General features: G+C 40.4%; 1 protein-coding gene across 2 annotated transcripts in view; it reads left to right on the forward strand.

Moving 5' to 3' along the window:
- LOC308101158 (glucosidase 2 subunit beta-like) overlaps positions 1-20,476 on the forward strand; it is a 232,483-nt gene that overhangs the window by 18,391 nt on the left and 193,616 nt on the right. For both annotated transcript variants that reach the window (XM_080450522.1, XM_080450523.1), the window contains exons 6-7: positions 9,926-10,043; positions 20,047-20,113. In XM_080450522.1, the coding sequence (XP_080306648.1) occupies positions 9,926-10,043; positions 20,047-20,113 (185 nt within the window). The remainder of the gene's footprint in view (positions 1-9,925; positions 10,044-20,046; positions 20,114-20,476) is intronic.

Below are 20,476 nucleotides of genomic sequence, written 5' to 3' on the forward strand. Positions count from 1 at the left end.
GTAGATCTGCTATTTTTGAAAAATCGTGAAAATGTGTGCAAATCTTTGAATATATATATCTTTTAAGCGAACATTTGTAACTCAAATATTTGCTTCTGGGGGGTCCCTGGAGCAAAATAATTTGAGATGGGGGTCCGCGGCCAAATACATACACATTTTGGGGTCCTTGACATGAAAAAGTTTGAGAACCACTGACTTGGCAACATTTCAAAAAACTGTTGGGATTTAGAAGGCATTTTGTAGAATCGGAACCTCAGGCATTAATGGGTTAAATTAGACAGTCCTGTCATCATCACACACACTTCACATAACATGTTTCTCTTTGCCACTATACAGGCTGTATTAGCGGTGTGTTATAGTCTTGAGTAGCACACGGTCCCCGGTAGAGTTTGGGAGAAGACTGGTAGTATAGTAGTAGTACCCACCGAGTGACACTGGTGCCGCGTAGCTGCTTTCTGGGTTGCAAAGGTAAAAGAGACGGTGAATGGTCACCGCAACGCCTTCACAGACTATTTTGGAGCTATTTTGACACCCTGCTCGGACTGCTTGTTAGCAGCAAGAGGCTAGAGACGGGAGCTCGCCGTCTAAACTTGACAGCTGAGTTCTGGAGCTAATATTCTCTGCAGGTCCATGTACTACAGGTACAATATGTAAGAGGCGATGTATAGTATATAGGTCTGAAAATCACCGAACTCACCGTGTAATGATTAAAGGGGCCGTCCACCACAAACGCTATATATAGCTATAACTATTGTTCACCACCGTCGTCATTATAGTTGCGGTGTGGACTCTGCCATCCACTGATTGAATGATTTATGAAACTATATATTTATATTTATAGTTATAGTGCTTGGTGTGGATGGCCCTTTAAAACCCATTTAAGGCAGGAACCCCTATTTGTACAGTAACTATACCTTTTAAGACGGGAACACCTTTTGGGGTTGTTGTTGCTATGTACAGTATAGCAACATATTTCTTTTGTAAATTTCTTCTTTTTTTTAATATACTTTTTTAATTGGAATTTTTAGTAACGTGATAAACACATCAGAGTATAAACAACTATAAAATATAAAACAAGAAAAGACAATGACAGATAATTTGGTATGAATTCAAATAAAATATACAACATAAAAACAACAACAAACAGTTATACAGATACAAACAAAAAACAGAACAACAGACACTCTTGATCTCATACTCTCCCTGCACAGATCTTTTGTAAAAAAAAGAAAAGAAAATTAAAAACACTCCAGTTCCTTTTCCTTTTTATTTTTTATTTTTCTATAAGTTAACCATTATGTAGGAGGGGTCAGTGTTAACTTATTGAAGTGGTCGATGAAGGGTTGCCAGGTCTTGTAAAATTTGTCTTCACTCCCTCTCAATTCAAACTTTTTTTAACTTTTCCAATTGCAAATAGTGCATTACATCTTTCATAAGTGCAGTATGGGTTCCTGGAGCCTGCACTTGCTTCCAATGCAACAATATCAGTCTGCGCCATTTTTTTTGAATTTTGAAAATTTTGCCTCAGGTCTTAATGGGTTAAGCACAGTTTTGTTTTTGTACCTAGGCAGAGTCCTTGTATGTCAAATGTCGAAATAATTCACACGGATTATGATCATTTTGAAAAAGTCCTTTTTCTTGCGTAGTCACACTGTCTTCCTGAGCAATAATCTTCTTCAATGCACAAATGTCACCCCGGAGTGTCTTATTTTCAGCTTCAAATGTTTACAAATGGAACCAATTGCTCATAGCTAAATTAACACTGATGATTTTACTGTGTACAAATAAACAAGCGCCATGGTTAATAAGCCAGTTCTGGATCAGTTCTGCTGCACTGCTTCAAGATAAGGAACTATTAATGAACTATTTTAGCAGTTCATTTCCCCTGCTCTCCATTATCTAATAGAAGCCAGTAAGTACCATTCCAAATTGGACATTGGCACTCCAGTCTACACCGCTGCTGGTTAAAATGATCAAATATGCAAGCTGAACTGGATGTGTAGAGTTTTACAAGTTATATTTATAGGTTCATTGGTGCCATCATGAACATTTGTGTCAAGAATCAGTGCTAACTACTATTTCTGTGCAGGAAAGGAAATGGGAGTTGATACTGCAGTAACATGAAAGAGATGAAGTATATATTGTAGCTGTCGGGCGGAAATCTTATTTAGTCACAAGCTCTTGCTAGCACTTTTCATTGGATAAATATTTATAAAAGAAACACTTTCAACATCTCCAATTTTGGTCTGCCATTATTGGCAACGCTTCTCAAAATGATGTAATATTTTTCAAAAATAGTGAAAATAGCAGATCTACAAGCTCAAAACAGATCGCAATGTGACACTTGAGCTTTTGTTTGGCTATTTTCACTACATACTTTTGTGCGGCACTGTCATTTAACAAAGTATAAAATAGGTCATTAATTTATGAAATAAAAATGATTACACTCAGTGATGTTGCTAGGTTTTCAATGTAATGGGTCCTGGGACCCAAGGGTGGTCTTTTAGATGGGTCCCAAGGGACATTTTATGACTCCCACCAAAATTTACACCCTACGTAGTGCCCGGTGCTTGGACCCGGTTCGGTGCCCCCCGGGACGGTTTTGTCAAAAGGTTTTGTGTTGCCCTCAGAATCTTTTTGGGTGCCATTTTACACCACTGACATTAATCTTTAATTTGTATTTATTGTATATCTGCTATTTTTGAATAGCCAACGTATACAATATGGATAAAGGGGTGAAAATGTATTAACACCTTTTGCTGGGAACCCCCTGGAACCCTCTCAAGGACCACTGGTTGAGAACCACTGATTTAAGGGAAATGCTGTAATGACAATACAGGGGCACTTCTATAACTTATCCATTAATTTAGATTAAATAGAGTAGAGCAGGGGTCTTCAACAGGGGGTCCTCAGAGTTACTACAGGGGGTCCGCCAAATCATTGTGTGAAATGATTTTTATTTATTTTTTTACATTAACCACTTGAACCCTAGCAGCCGAAAATAGCAGATCTACAAGCGTCACGTTTCAACTGCGCGGACGGTGTCACACGCAAACGCGTTACCTAAAGAATTCGGTTTGAGCATGCGCAAAATGGCGGCTCCCGTGGATTATTATTGATATTTGTATCGTCTTTCTAAGACGATTTCTACGTGGATTTTATTGTTTATAAAGTAGGATAAAGTAGGACGTGGCCATGCAAAAAAAATATTTTACCGCAAATTATTTTTATATTTTTCTCTGTTGTTGGTGACAACTCTAGTGCGTCCCATGGACGCCACGACGGTGTCATGAATGCGTCCTTTCGCAATATTGTGCGTCAGCGACGCAGGACGCAGGCCTATGAGCATCTCTGCCACTACATATCAGAAAACAGAAAATATCTTTGCGTAATATGATGCATTAATCATAAGCAGTGGTGGAAAAAGTACTCAAATTCTTTACTTAAGTAAAAGTACCAATACTGCAATATAAAAATACTCTGTTACAAGTAAAAGTCCAGAATTAAAAAATTACTTGAGTAAAAGTACAAAAGTATTGGCATCAAAATGTACTTAAAGTACCAAAAGTAAAAGTACTAAATATTTGAAAATAGCAGATCTACAAGCTCACAACGCGTCGCATCGCGACGCGTTGTGAGCTTGTAGATCGGCTATTTTCAAATAGCCTAGGTATAAAATAGGGCTAAAGTGGTTAATGTATGTTTCATAATATCATAATTTATATATGAAAAGTAACTAAAGTTTTCAAATAATTGTAGTGGAGTAAAAGTACGATATTTGCCTCTGAGATGTAGTGGAGTACAAGTAAAAGTATTGGAAATTGGAAATACTCAAGTAAAGTACAAATAACTCAACATTGTACTTAAGTACAGTACTTAAGTAAATGTACTTAGTTATTTTCCACCACTGATCATAAGGAAACTAGTATTTCAGAGCATTTTCAAAAATTTGTATTGAATTTCAAGGCAAGACATTGTGTACTGTATGTACCAGAAAATGCACCTGTTATCTTTGCCCCCTATATTAAAATTGGCATTCGTATCGCATGTGACGCATGGTACAGCTGAAAATTGCTGCAAAACTGCTTTGACAACAGCGAACAATTTTCAATGAAGGCCCGTCTTTGTCACAGACATTTGCAATCACAAATAGATTATGACATGCACATCCCAATATACACACACACTTGATCACCAGTTGATCTTTCAGTGCCTCCTCTTCAGTGGTGGAAAGTAACTAAGTACATTTACTTAAGTACTGTACTTTAGGTATTTGTACTTTACTTGAGTATTTCCAATTTTCAGTACTTTTACTTCTACTCCACTACATCTCAGAGGCAAATATTGTACTTTTTACTCTACTACAATTATTTGAAAACTTTAGTTACTAGTTACTTTTCAGATATAAACTATGATATAATGAAACATACATTAACCACTTTAACCCTATTTTATACCTAGGCTATTTGAAAATAGCAGATCTACAAGCTCACAACGCGTCGCATCGCGACGCGTTGTGAGCTTGTAGATCGGCTATTTTCAAATATTTAGTACTTTTACTTTTGGTACTCGAAGTACATTTTGATGCCAATACTTTTGTACTTTTACAAAAAAAAAAGTACTTTTTCCACCACTGCTCCTCTTTGCCAGATATTTCCGTTCCATGTTCTCTTGTGTGGAGGCTGATTGGCAGATCGAGGCTGAGGTGTCACCCATCACGTCCCCCTCCCCTGGGGGCACCGCCGCATGTCGTGATCCTCTGTTCTCAATGTGTCTGTTGATATATGTCTCTAGTCTGTTCACGTTCAACGTCTCTGTTCAGTCATGCGTTCACTGTTGATAGACTGTGCATTTATACTTATATTTATTCATAGAATGCACATGATGTATTAACTTATTATTCTTTTATCTCGTTTTGGTTCTTGACTCTGCTCTTGCCTGTACTTCTCCTGTGTTTCAATCTTAATGCGGAACTTGCTACTACCAGAATTTCCCCTCTGGTATCAATAAAGGTCAAGATCAATAAAATCATATCTTATATGGCAGGGACACATCAGCGGCCCCCGTCTTGGGAAACTTGCACAATGACTCAAAAAAGTGAACTCAGCGTAAAGTTAAAAAAAGCTACTCGGTGTCGGAAGAAATGGAATGGAATACCATTATGTAAATCTTTATGTGCTTTGGAACCAATGGAATTGGGGACGCAGCAGGGTTCTGAGATATAAATGGTTCGGTTTGGTCACCATTGCAGATGTAAACAACGATGGTTACGTAGGTAACCACGGTTATGTGAGCGATTGGATCACTCCAATATGATGTATCCCTCCGCGGAGGCACCGAGGTAGACTTACCAGATTAATCCGTGTACGGGGGTGTGCCGAGGCTAGGGGGACGTTGCCCCCTGCGATGCCTCAAATTCCTACGTGGCACCACCCTCTTCCTCGTGTTCTTCTCGAGGCGCCCTAGAACACCGCAAGACGATTGTGCACACGTGTCGAAAATCTGTAAACAAACGACAAACTCCTGAACAAAATGCACTGACAGGGACCGATACTTTAAAGAACCTGTTGGTCCAAATCTTCAATTCAAATATTTGTATTTAGAAGCATTGCAGGTACATTTACATGGTATCCTAATCAACATGCTTCCAGGTTTCTCTTTTTAAAACAAACCGAGTCGAGGGTTCGATTCCCACGCCCGGCGGCCTTTGCTGCATGTCACTCCCTGTCTCTCTCTCCCCGTTTCCTGTCAAGTCTTCACTGTACTATCGAAATAGGGTTAGGAAAATAAAAAATCGAAAATCAAACCCCATAGATAATAGAAAAAAAGTTAATTATTACAGAGACCAAAAGATCATCAAATCAAACCAATCTCACTAAAAAACACAATGAAAATACAATAGAAAATAAAAAACACTCACAGCAACATATATACTGTACAACTCCCACCCTTAATCTTAATCTTAACTTCCAAACTAATCCCCACTGTAGCTTTACGTTCATTTGTAATTGCAAACGAAACCAGCTTCCCGTCATAAATCTAATTATGTGTCTGTCACATCGCAAACAGTTCACAAAAGATATAATGAATCCCCACTCGGAATGCATAACCCCCGGGCAACAAACATAGATCCAAGGCCTCTCTTTATTCAACAGCGGTAACAGAGGCCTGCCATCACTCATTTCCCAGAACAAAATCAATATCAACTCAAATTCCAAAATTTGGGGGGGGATTAGAGCTAAAATAACTACACTGACAGCACCAGAACTCAAATTAAAATGCCTCCAACTACAACACTCCACTCATGGGAGAGAAGCAGAATAAAATACTACAATCTGCCATTACATCATATTAACCTTTATTGCCTTGTAGCAGATTTCGTCGAATAAAACTATGACAAAAAAAAGCTTGTAGCTCGACTATTTTTGGCATGCAGCTAATTGAAAATAATTTTGACGCCATCATGGCCCGGCAAAGAATTATTTTAGTCGCCTAAATCAACTGTAGATTTAGTCGACTAAAATCTTATGATATTTAGTCGACTAAAACTAGACTAAAAGTAAACATTTCAGGTGACTAAAATATGACTAAAACCAAACAGAATTTTATTCAAAACACTATGACTAAAACTAAATACCTATTTGCTGTAAAAATCAACACTGCCTCGTAGCAGATTCCTGACCGCGGTAAAGGCTGCTCGGCATTTGACCACTGCTTATGGAAGGTCTGTGGATCTGTTGTCCTTGGAAAGTTTCTTGATTCTTGTTGGTTGCCACCTATTGCATCATTTCCTCAACATCACGGACAACCTTCAGAATTAAATGTTGCGGTGGCTCATTATCCCCCAAGCGTCTCCTGATAGCTCAGTCGGCTCCGTCTTATCACCGCATTCTGGAGGCTCTTCTCATGGTCTGTCACCACTGTTGAGCCCAAGGCTCCTTGGGAATGGAATAACTGTAGCTCTGACATACAGTACAGTAAGCGGTGACTATGGCTCTGACCTTTGCGATGCTATAGTGGTCAAAACCTTCCCGGCCGCCGTGTCTGTCACCCAGTCGTGCCCGAGGCTTCTGGAACTTCTCCTCGCCTGTAACTGTACTGGGATTTCTCCTTGTCTGTATTTGCAGGCCAATTTGATTACTTGTATGAAGTATCAAGCATCCCAAACACAAATTACACCAAATACGCTACCCAAAAAGCAGCTGGTTTTGTTTCAAATGTAGTTTTGATATAAAAACAAGCTACCAGCATATCCTAACTGCTCAAGGCTGAACAGCACCCCCTGGTCCATTAGAACCGGTCACAGTGTTAGCTCCTTTTGTCAAGGAAACATCGTCATTTTTATGTATTATTAGTCAATATTATCAATTTTTTAAATACTTTTATATTTAACCATTTCAACTCATATTCTAAGATTAATTTGGGGGGGGGGGGCCTATGTAAATGTTTGCGTATTAGTCTGAGGCATTTCTAAATTTGTTCTTAGAGTAGTGAACAAATTCAAGTAAGAGCATATTGATGCATCTTGACCTTATGATCTGGGGATATGGCACTCACTTGGCCGCAAATGGGTATTCACAAATATTTCCCCAAAACAGATCAGCCTCCTTGTGATTTTTGAATGTATTAGTCAAATAGCCGAAAAAGCAAGTTGCTTGCATAATCTAATTTCTTGAATTTCCCCTCAGGGATAAATAAAGAAGAATCTATCCATCTGTCTGTGAGTCACCAAGTATAGTGTTGCAGTGTGTTTCCTCTTTTATTAGTGATTACACTGACATTCTACATTTTATCAGGATGTCAAAGTCTTCTTCTTCTTCTTCTTCTTCTTCTTCTTCTTCTTCTTCTTCTTCTTCTTCTTCTTCTTCTTCTTCTTCTTCTTCTTCTTCTTCTTCTTCTTCTTCTTCTTCTTCTTCTTCTTCTTCTTCTTCTTCTTCTTCTTCTTCTTCTTCTTCTTCTTCTTCTTCTTCTTCTTCTTCGAGAGAGAGAGAGAGAAAAAAAAACTGAATAAGAAACAAACTCAAAACATGTTTGCTGAGCTTGTGTCGCAAATGGGCGTGGGTTGCACAGTTCAACAAAACCAAAACTGGCATTAGAAAAGGTTTCTGCACTCAGCAAGGATGCCCAAAATAGTCTTGTACAAATGAAGAACCCCCTGGGAAAACTGTGTGTGCATGTGTGCGTGTGTGTGTGTGTGTGCAGAAACACACTGAATGTTAATAAATGACTACCGATTCTGCATCACTTGATAACAACATCTCAAAAAACACGTCTTTGTCTAGTACCTAATTAGCTCCTAGCGAAAGCACTACACTGATAGGGATGCACTTCTCTTGTTACAACGCTTGTATCCAATGTGCTGATTAATTCTATAGAAACACTAATGCTGTGTGTACAGTATTAATTGTTACGAGACAATGGCTTGAAAATCAACATGGCTTAGGAACTTTTTTTAAACCAAGCAAAGTGTGCTCTCACACACTCAAAATGGACCCCATAAATCACTGTAGCGGCTGAATGTGGCTAAGCAAGCAGAGTGCCCCAGAAAGGTAGCCATCCCTATCGGAACCGACCAGAATCCATCACTGCATTATGAGAAAGTCTTAGGGGAGATTGGGAGGTAATATTGACACACACACACACACACACACACACACACACACACACACACACACACACACACACACACACACACACACACACACACACACACACACACACACACACACACACACACGGGGGCTACACGCCTGCTTTCTTATTAATTGGTCCATTACAGAGAGTGATGATAGGTTATGCTTGGCTGTCCCGTGCTGTCATTTTTGTGTGACAGCAACACCTGCTGACACAAGTAATTGAAACAGTTCATTGTGCTCTCCCCACCGGCCTATATACTGTTAGCTTCCGCACACATTATTGTGAATTCGGGAAGAAGGAAAAGTGTATAGATAAAAGAGATAGAGGGAGAGACACAAAGAGAGAGAGAGAGGTGACAAACTGAGGTGTCTAGAGAAGGTGGTTCTCTGCAGAGAAATGAGAATCAGTCTCATTTCATTATTATTTCACCAGCTGTAAGAGAATGTATCAGAATGACTATTCATAGGTTTCACTCTCTCCACTGCTATCTACCTCCTGCAGTATACATAGTTGCAGAATTCTGTGCTAAATCTCATCTTACCTGCCAAATACGTTTATAAACGTTTTTGGCAAAATAAATATTTTTTACAAAAATAAATTTCTAAAAATATTATTTATTTTGTTTTTTTTTTCCGTTTTTCCGTTCGTCACAAAGAACCAGGAGATAACATTTTCCAAAAAGTTGCTGCTCCATTCACTTCAATGTTAAAAAATAAACGGACAAAAAAGATAAATGTTTTTCTAAGTACTAGCTTAGAAAAGTCTGGCAGTCTGTGAGGGTAAAAAAAAAAAACTCTGGCAGTTTAAGAGCTAACAACAAAAGTCTTCTCCTATGGGGTCCCTGGTAGAAAATATTTACAAATGGGGGTCTGTGGCCTGATATGTATCAATCTGGGGGACATGTTGAGAACCACTGCAGAGAGGTGGGGAAACAAGGAATCACTCGTACGTTCAGTGTGCAGTCAAAACAAAATGCCTCGGACCCAAAAACCCAAAGACCAAGGAGATATGATTTTTCGAAGATCTAGACTCCCATCCACTTCCTTGTTAACTTAAAACTTAAAAATTCTGTATCTCGGCTCCTGAGTACTTTTTTTTTTCAATGAAAAATCTCTGGCAGTGGGCAAACGCGGCCAGCAATAATTGTGGCAGTGAATGAGTTAAGAAGTTAAAAGGGGATATTTACTCGCGACCCATTCAAATCGGTCCGCGACCCACAAATGAGTCTCGAACCAGTGTTTGGGAAACTAGTGATCTTAACGCCTGTGCTGGTGTGTGTCTTGTATAGGCTCAGCTCAGAGACCTGGAACAGGTAGCAGAGGACCTCCAGGTCCAATTGGAAGAACACAGGAGGAGGAAACACGAGACCGACCGTATCATCATGGTGTCAACAGTGGAGGCTAATGGTAAGTGACTCACATAACCCTCTCGCTGACAAAATGAACCTTGATGTGGTCTAGAATGTCTATTCAGTGCCATTTACTCAACCGCCCCGGATCCCTGCAATCACAGATATATAGTAAGGTAACCATTTTGTTGGAGTTGCTATAGGCCAGGGCGCAAAAAAGCCTCCATTTCATTTCGGTCGAGACCCATTGGATGGCGGGGTAGTGAATTGACCCCCCGAGCCCCCGCAGGATAAGTGGTCAGGATGACAAATGGCCTGGCTGTGGAATAGAAACAATCGCAAAGGGTTAACCCTTTAAGACCGGCAACGCATCTGTGTGTCATTTTTCAGATTTCTTTGGGCTATTCAAAAATTTTAAAGCGAAAATCTTTAACTCAAATCTTTGCTTCTGGGGGGTCCGTGGAAGAGCATATTTTTTAGATGGGGCGGTCCGCGGCCAAATACATATTGAGAACCACTGATATTATAGCAACATACGTATTTTTTCAAAAGAACTGTTTTGATTTAGAAGACATTTGTAGAATCCCCAGAAGCAAAGATTTGCACAAATGTTCAAGATTTTAAAAAAAATAGCAGATCTAGTGCCGCACTACGAGCTTGTATATCTGCTATTTTCGAATAGCCCAAAGAAATCTACAAATGACACACAGCTGCGTTCCCGGTCTTAAAGGGTTAAAGTTGGGTGCCAAAGTCATAATAAATGGAGTATAGGTGTAGGATGCCGAGCAACGGCGCATTGCAGTCCCACAGCCCTCCTTTTCACATTCTCCAATCGTTGAGTGACAAGTTGCGCTTATGAGCAGGGGTGCACATAACTGGTGCGCAGGTGCGCATGCGCACCCAAAATAAATAATGCGCACCACATCAGACGACGCGAGGCGCTTTTGCGTACCAACAGCTGGGACAGGAATTTCCAAGCTTTTATTTTTTAGCAAAACTAAAAAATAAAAGCCTGGAGATCGAGGCTAGGAATTTACTTCCTGAAGCAACACTCACACACAATCACGCTAAAGCACGCGTCGGCCCCATGTACAGCCATTAGGCGCAGGGGGACGCATGCTGTGATTGTGTGAGCCTCGCATCCTGACACACAGACAGGCTGCGACTCGCAGCTCGCTGCACGCAGCGGCTGTTAGAGGCACTCGTCACCGATGATGAACGCAACGTAAAGGTGCAAAATATGCCGTGAACGTCCCAATTCGGCGGATAAAAGCAGCGCAGCACAGGGCACCAACCTTGGGGGGTTCACGAAACTGCGTGAGTGAAAAAAAAAAGGCGAAAATCGGCGGAATTTGGAAGCAGAGCGTCCTTTTCTCTCGCGAAGCAACCCCCCCCCCCCCCCCCCCGTTGACAAAACTGTCCCGGTGGGCACCGGGCTGAACACCCGCCCCCCCCGTTGACAAAACGGGACGGGACCATTTATTTGGTGCGCACCAAGTCACATCTCCAGGTGCTCTTCTGAGTACTAGACCTAAAAAGTTATGTGCACCCCTGCTTATGAGTCATAGGAAAAAATTACCTTATTGTGCCAAACATTACCTGGCACTCAGACTTAAGAATGTGGAGTTGTGGATTCTCATACATTAAATATTGTTGTTATATTTCAAATATGATTACTCCTCCCCAAACACTAAGTAATTGTTGGTGTGTGTGTGTGTGTGTGTGTGTGTGTATGTGTGTGTGTGTGTGCGCGCGCGCGCGCGTGTGTGTGTGTGTGAGAGAGTTAAAACCTTGTGGGTTACCACATTTACTTGTAATTTCATTTGGTAAAATGTTGCTAATCTTAATTCACTCAGTTCCCCTTCACTGTGTGGCTTTTCCGGAAACCTATTCTCCGGGGAAACCACGGCACAAACCTGGTATTTAGTATCAAAGAAGTTTAGTTTCAGTGGCTTGTGTATTTCAAACAGTTTGTTTGGCAGTAGAGCAAAAAAAGCAAACGATACCAAACGAATGTTCGTTCGTCACGGTGTGTCCTCTCAGCTGTCACATGTCCTTCTGCAGCGTCCTTAAGCATTCCCCAATTGATTCTCTGTCGGGTGGAACCCCCCCCGCCCCCCCCGACAACCCCCCCACCCCCCCTGCAAAAGTTTCAGAAAGAAAGGTCACTTGACTTTGGCAGATCCACTGAGCGTCCGTCCATCCATCACGCCTTCCCCCACACAGTGCCAGCCAGCTGACCTTTTGCCGGGTGCTTTTTAATGATACGTTAATGACACGTGTGCGTCACTCATCCCCCATGTTCCATGGCATGCCGCCCTCCCTCCCCCTTTTTTTCCTTTTTACAACTCATCTTCGGGGCGTAGCAGCAGTGGTGGAAAGTAACTAAGTACATTTACTTAAGTACTGTACTTAAGTACAATTTTGAGGTATTTGTACTTTACTTGAGTATTTCCAATTTCCATTACTTTTACTTCTACTCCACTACATCTCAGAGGCAAATATTGTACTTTTACTCCACTACATTTACTTGAAAACTTTAGTTACTAGTTACTTTTCAGATGTAAATTATGATATAATGAAACATACATTAACCACTTTAGCCCTATTTTATACCTAGGCTATTTGAAAATAGCAGATCTACAAGCTCACAACGCGTCGCAGCGCGACGCGTTGTGAGCTTGTAGATCGGCTATTTTCAAATATTTAGTACTTTTACTTTTGATACTTTAAGTACATTTTGATGCCAATACTTTAGTACTTTTACTCAAGTAAATTTTGAATTCTGGACTTTTACTTGTAACAGAGTAGTTTTATATTGCAGTATTGATACTTTTACTTAAGTAAAACACTTGAGTACTTTTTCCACCACTGCGTAGCAGCCATCAATTTTCATTTTCCTAGCCAACGTTGGCCGTCTCTCCCATGTTAGCTATCCATCAGAGATTCTGTATTGCTTTCTGCATTGCTAACAGTGGCTATTTGTGTGTGTGCGTGTGGGTGGGGGTGTGTGCGCGTGTGTGTGCGTGAGGAGGAATGTTACATATTCATTTTGGCTTGTATTTTGCCTGCTGGAGGTCAGTGTGGGAGCTTGTTTGTTTGCACTAAGGAATGCTAAGGCAGGTTTCAGTGACTTTGGGGGCTCAGTGCACCGCGCCAGCAGGCCTTTCCCCCCCTGACTGGGACCGTTACATGTTGATTAACCCTTTAAGACCTGAGGCGATTCTTTAAAAAAATCTAAATCCTAACAGTTTTTGGAAAAAAATCTAAAAAAAAAAAAGTCACGATTTAAAAAAAATAGCAGATCTACAAGTTCATAGCGCGGCACTCGGTGCCGCGCTATGAACTTGTATATCTGCTATTTTTGAATAGCCAAAGACATCTAAAGTGACACAGATGCGTTCCAGGTATTAATGGGTTAATACCCGAATCAAAGTGAATAAGCATCGTTAATCTGCCAACGCCATAAATCAAAAACACTTTATTGATCCCCCGTGAGCCTTTAGTGTTATTGTTTGGTGTGGCACCGCCGATATGGCTGCCGCATGAATTTTGAATTCATTCTCAGAATTAACCCGTTCGATCCGGGAACGCATCTGTGTCGTTTTAGATTTGAGCTGTAACCATTATGTTATACTTTGGCTATTCAAAACTAGCAGATATACAAGCTGCTTGTATAACTCAGCACCGAGTTTTTTTGTTGTTGAAAAATTTTGAAAAATTGTGAAAATCTTTGAATACATATATTTTTTTAAAGCGGACATTTTTAATTCCAATCTTTGCTTCTAGGGGTCCCTGGAACAAAATATTTTACAAAAAAATATATATTTGTATATGTATATATACACATTTTCACGATTTTTCAAAAATAGCAGATATACAAGCTCATAGCGCGGCACTTGGTGCCGCCCTATGAGCTTGTATATCTGCTTTCCGGCATTGAATGGGTTAAGATGCACGGAGTGATGGAGGGGGATTGAACGAGGGAACCGCCAGGAAGTATACATTCTCAATCTATGGCTTCAACCTGACTGAATAGCTAATGAGCTCTGGTTAAGGCTTGTATATGATGTTGCTGTTTTCAAACTTGAGGTTTTTAATTTAACCACTTAAACCCCAGCATCTGTATTCTGGGAAAACCTTCGCAGAAAATAGCAGATCGACAAGCTTACAACGCTGAGAGCTGCGACGCGTTGCAAGCTTGTCGATCGGCTAAGATATTTAATGTAGGGCGAAAACAGAAAATACGCTATTTTAGAGCCCCGAGGGACTCCGCTCAACAACCGGCGGAGTCGACTCAAATGCAGGTCAATTGAGTCGACGGTCATCAAATTATTGGCTTAGGAATGCGACAAAAACTATACAATCTCCGTGAATTCAAGGCTTCATGGGCGTGTGTAATTGATAGAAAAATACGTAATTTTTTTTGTGAACTATTCCTTTAAGTTTTTAAGAGGAGAAAGCTATGGAGTTCTGAATACGTGGCATGTGGTTTCTTTGATAGGTACAGTTCTATGTATGACTACCGATGAACAATATGTTAATTAGAACATGATGACACCTGTAAAGTGCCATCTAGGCTACAGTTTCACTAACCACTAACATTTCCCCCTGTAGAACCTTTCTGAGAGACATACAAGATTGCATTCATGTGAAGTAATTTGTAAGGTAAAATCTGCATTAGTCCATTTTACAGTCATTACAGTTATGCTTTTATATGCCAATGCATTTACAACATTTTCAGCCGTACCTTGAAAGCCTTGAAGAAAGTTCTCGTAGATGTGAATTAAAATGGATTTCTTCAGCCCTAACTGCGCTACATAATAATGAAATTCAATCCATGGCAATGCTCCGCAAAGACCATTAAGATCATTACAACTAAGACGGCGGTTTCCTTTAAGTGGATTGAAAACGTATTAATTAACCCTATTCAAATTTTTACCTTCATGACCTGTGAGTTTAACGCCAACTTTAACTTGGAAAACATTCAAACGCAATATGACGTTGTGGAGTCTGGTGAACTCAGCCTAGGATAGGCTGACTCCAGCAGATAAAAAGCTGAGGGATGTTAAAAGCTTAAGGCCACTAGTTTGATGGTGCTAACGTTAATGTTTATTGGCAGCGCAGCGGATGGGTTCGCAAGTTTGACACACAGCAGCAGAACTGCTACAGCTGGTGCTAATTGATGAAAAATGTGGGCCTAATGAAACGGGTCTTCAGTCTGTCTCCACTTAACCACTTAAACCCTCTATTCTTAGTAAAATGGACCTGAGTTACAACTGTACTTGGACCGCTTTTTTCCATCTACACCTCTAAATCTCTTTGACAAAAATAACCGATCTACCAGCTCACAACGCATTGCATTGCGACACGTGAGCTTGTAGATCTGCTGGTTTTGGCCAGAAGCGATGCTGGTTCAAGTGGTTAAAGAATAAATATATTTATTTGACGGTTAGATATAGCTGTCATTAGTAAAGCGTGCACATTATCAGCAGAATATTGCTGACACACGCACCACAGGAACAACACATCCACAGCGACGGTTTCGGCTTACAATGCTTGAGAATCTCTGTGCTGATTTTTGTAACACTTTCTATGAAGCCCATGTCTATAATTCATAATATACATACAGTGTAGCCTACTTACAATGTATTACCATCTGCTTATAACACTATAATTATAGTGTGAAGAGACATTTATTTACCCAGGCTTTTGGCAATTAATTTGTTATTTTGTGTACTGAAAAGCGTCCTTGGGTTTCTGAAAGGCGCTATATAAATCCAAGTTATTATTATTATTATTAGTTATTAGCACAAAATAAGCACCATATATATTCATAATGCTTTAAAACAGTTTCCAAAGCATTTTAAATTATCAGAGTGTTTATAATGCATTATTGATAGGCTTCATAGAGAGAGTTACTGATATTTCAAATTGTGCCTGCATGGAACTAGAAAACACTGCGCAGGGAAGTTATCGGCCTAGTGAACCAATTTACCACTCTTAAACTAGAGGCACAGTATTTAACTTGGACATTAGTTCCTGAATACAGGCCTGTCAATGACATAGTGGACAACTCACCATTTGTTTTTCTCCCGCACACTACATAATAATATACCGGTTCTTTAAGAAGACGTTTTAAACAGCTTCCTTTTAAAGGAAAGGAAGAACAAACAAGGAGCTATGGCAATAACTTTGAAACAGGCATGTCTTAAAAAAGAGACAAACTACCCTTTGTCTTTCCTTTTTTTTATAACAAGTCAATAGCATATGGCATTATAGGAGAGGAAAGCCAGCGGATCTAGCAGCTGTGCCTTCTAAGGAGATATACCGAGTCTTCCCCTTTGATTACTGCTGCTGTTGATCAAGCTCGTCTCCAGGGCTTTATACACAGTTATTGGGGATTGTCTTTTTTTTTAAGAGCCATGTTGTTGTTGCCCTCTGAGGAAATTGCAGAACAACAGTTTATCATGCAGAAGTGCCTTTGGGAGTGGACTGTAAAAAAAAAAAAGCCTTCCGTAATTAGAGATATTGACATGAAATGTATGGTTCGTTCGCTCTCATTTGGAGGAATGACACTGAATGTTTGTTCACCTAGTCCTAGATGTTCAAGAAGATTTTTTATTTTTTTTTACAAGCATGCCTCCTTCTCAATCTCAATCCACTTCATTTTAATCGCTCATGGCCACAGTGTCCGTAAAGAAGTGGGTTTCTTTCTGAAAATCCTTCCCTGGGCTGATGCACACATGATATGATACCTCAGCACAATGCTAGCCCCGTAACATACGACAGATGCTCATAATGTGAGATGGTATCTGGCAGATTAATGTGCAGTGACGCTAACTTCTCCGGGCCCATTACCATTCCCCTAGATTGGTATCTCCCAACAGCTCCTCCAGCGGTAATTTAGCTCTTAATGCAAAAATGTCACGTTGTTTTCACAGACTGAGGCGACTGCATTACTGAGCTGTATCTCTCTCTCTCCTACTAGCCATTTGACAGACTGCGTATTCATGAGTCCTTAGGTTTTTGCTGGGAGATATGCGGTAAATCCTCTTTGAATAATAAAGGCTTGTCCCCCTGTTTAGTGGGAGAAGGCACTGATCGTGTGGTTTTGTTTTCAAGTAGACCTCCTTAATACCAACCGTGATAAGCTACTGTATGGGTTCACATGGAGGTTGTTTCCTCCATGTGAAATCAAACATGATGTTTGTTTGTTTGATTTGATCTCTTCATATAGACATGTTTGACTTTCATCATACCTCCCTCCATCCCCTCAGATAATTGAACGTTAACGGTGCGTCCTAATATGCAAAGCAATGTAGGACCACAGTTCAGGCTTAGTTCGTGGGGGTTTCCTCAAGTTCGCCGGTAATCCAGCATTTGACCTGATTTCACTGGTGAGCTGCCCCGCTATACCCATGTATTCCAAAGGTTCATTAGAGCATGCAGAGGAACCATGCTTAATAGTTGTTTTTCATGGAAGACGTACAGTACTGAATTAGTTAAAATGTTTTTCTTGATGTTGAACATAATGCAGTATGTTTCAGATTCCCTATTCAAAAGCTACTTGGACCAGATCTCCAACAATAGTGTAATACCCGAAGACAAATTTAGCTCCATCTATCAGCCTGCCCCACTCAAAACGGAGCAGTTTCCTTCTTAGAATATTGCTCGGTATAGCCACAGTAATATGAAGGGCAAGGAAAATCGTTCAATGCCCGCTGTCTTTTGTTAGCAAGCATTTACTGTACGGAGCCTATGATAACAAAGAAACTTGTGGACAGCATGGGTCTGCGGCCAACGCACAGTTCTCCATTACCCTGCTGATGCAGTCTATTTTCTCTGCTCCTTTTTCTCGCTGTATTATTGCCAGGGTAACGTAGGGTGGATGAGTGATGGTGTCCATTAGTAACCATAGCCAGCTACAGTTTATGTGCCATCGGCCAGGAGACGTGGTATCTTCAACCCTACTCTCTGCCATTCCCTTCTGCTTGTGTCACATTGTTAGCTTGAAAATGTGTCCTAATCGGCGAGAGACGCGGTCATGCATGCATGTATAAGCTCATTGCCATAATACTGTGTATTATGGTGCTTTGTGGTTCATTGCAAACTGTAGAACCTTCACACATTAATGTATTTTGTACTTTAAGTCAATTGGCCTTCTTTTTTCCCACATATCAACTTAGTCACTGATACTGTATGTTTTTAACTGTAAGGCCAATCTCGGTCGAGTCTACCAAATAGTCTACCTGTAGACTATCCTATTTGTCCATCTTATTGTCTTGACAATTTAACATTTATGGGTTGTGAATGATCTCAGGTTGCTGTACTTTTAGGGTGACTATTAGGGTTGTGTATTCCACACTTTGATTAGATTCCGATTCTTAGCCCACTGGTAGCCTAGCCACACTGCTTTTGCGCAGCAGCCATGGAAGCTGGGACGGCAAGTCAACTTTACAGGCAACACAATTATTAAAAAAAAAATATTTGTAATTGTGAATTCATTCAGAATCATAGAAAATAAGAAACGTGTTTTTACATCAATAATTTGTTTCCCCCCACCCCTAATGACTATACTAATGTTTACACTCAGATGAGTAAGAAAGTGTTTGTTTTCTCAATTGGGAATTGAAGGAACTTACATTTCAGGACCTAGTTACTTAAGTTGTTACTTGTGTACTAGTTTTGTTTGCACTTTTTAGCTTGATCATTGTGTTGTAAAGTATGTTTACTGCTGCCCCCTCTAGGTCAGCTATCTGTTGCCATGGTTTACTGAATTTAAAACAGCTAAGGGCTGTTGTGTACCTTCAACCCTTTTAGCTGTTCTAAAATCACCGTAAACCATGGCCTCGTGTAGCTTATTGCTTTTATAAAACAGTTATCAGATATGGCAAGCGTTTTTTTTAATACAAATTTAAGAATAACTTCTCCAAGAAAGTAGTCCCCACGACTCCCTGCACAAACATGGAAGTTGCAGTGCAAATCCATGGAAGGTACTGAACTGTACAGATTGTGGGATCTGCCTTGTTTTAAAGAGACTTGCACATACAGTGCACAGGATGGAAATGAGTGCTCCTCATCTTACCATTTTATAATGACATTGTACCCTCAATAGGACTAATCTGGTACAATGGTACTACTTTAAATAATTCAAGGTTCATTTTGATTTAGTTGAATTTATAAACAGTTTTTGTTGTGCTTTTTTCTTTAAACACCATTGCTGCACGTTCTAAGCTCAGCACAGCAACAAAATTCACAATTAGCTTTTCCATAATTACCCAAATCATGTGCAGAAAGGTAATTGCAGTGGATGTGCAATTAGCATTATGTAAAGTGATTTCCCCCAGTCTTAGGGGCTAATCATTTTGCCCCTTTAGAATCTCTTCTACTGCTGATGATGTACTGTAAGAGACGCTTACTGTAGCAATGAACACAAGAGAACTTCCTCCACTCAGCTGAATGTTGAATCGGGAAAATTAGTTGGTGGGAGGGGGAGGGGGGGGGGGTGTCACATGCACGTAGGGAAAAGAGGGTTTGAGGGAGTTTTTTTGCGGCTCTCCTTTTCAACCACCGCATATGAATGGGAAGAGAAGGGAAATCACTGTCGTGCCAGCCGGTACAGCACAAAGCTGCCTGATTGCATTCTGGACTCTTGACATGCTTTTTTTTTCCCTGCAGGGGGAACCAAATGTTCTCGCACAGCATGACTGACTCATCGCCTGATTGCCCAAGCACCGGGTGAACCCCCCCCCCCCCCCCCCCCAACCCTCCAACCCTCTCCTCACATCCTTCTGCTGCTCAACTCCACTCTTACCTTTTCTTCCCTCTTCTCTCTGTGTCTCACATGGATTAAGGATTGATAGAAAGACTGATTGTGGTCACAGGGAAAATGCTACCACAAACTTGTGATGGCCGTTTAGATGTTGTTGCCGCGACTCATGCCTTATTTAGTGTGTTAACGTTTTGTGTGATGTGAGGAACCTTTTGGATGGGGTGCCGCTTTAAACAGTCTGCTGTTTGTCAGTGACCCAAATATGATTTTCTTTTTCTTTACATAGGTGTCAGACGTCCGAACACAACAGTAACCAGCATTTTCCATGAGTTGGACAGCAATAGAGATGGCAGGTAAATAAAACGGTTCACCCAGATAGTTTCCCCTGTTGTGACTGAAACTGTAATTTTGGTGCATTTTTCCTGTGATCATACTTTTAAAGGATCTACACCATGAATTTAAAAAAAAACCATTAATATTTAATATCATATTGTTTACGTCCCTCAAACGTTTTTCAAAAGGTTTGAGCCTAAATCAAGCCTCAGATATACTCATTCCAACTAACTTCTCTCTGGCTTATAAAGCACTTTCACCTGCAATACCACATTGTCCTGATTGGCAGGGGGCGCTATTGAGCCAGTTTGTATGCATGTTATTTATTTTGAACTGAAAAACGGGAGAGATTGTACCGCTAGTGACGTCAGTTTGGCCTGTTT

Source organism: Gymnoscopelus braueri (assembly GCF_963280865.1).
Source record: "Gymnoscopelus braueri genome assembly, chromosome: 15".
NCBI lineage: Eukaryota > Metazoa > Chordata > Actinopteri > Myctophiformes > Myctophidae > Gymnoscopelus > Gymnoscopelus braueri.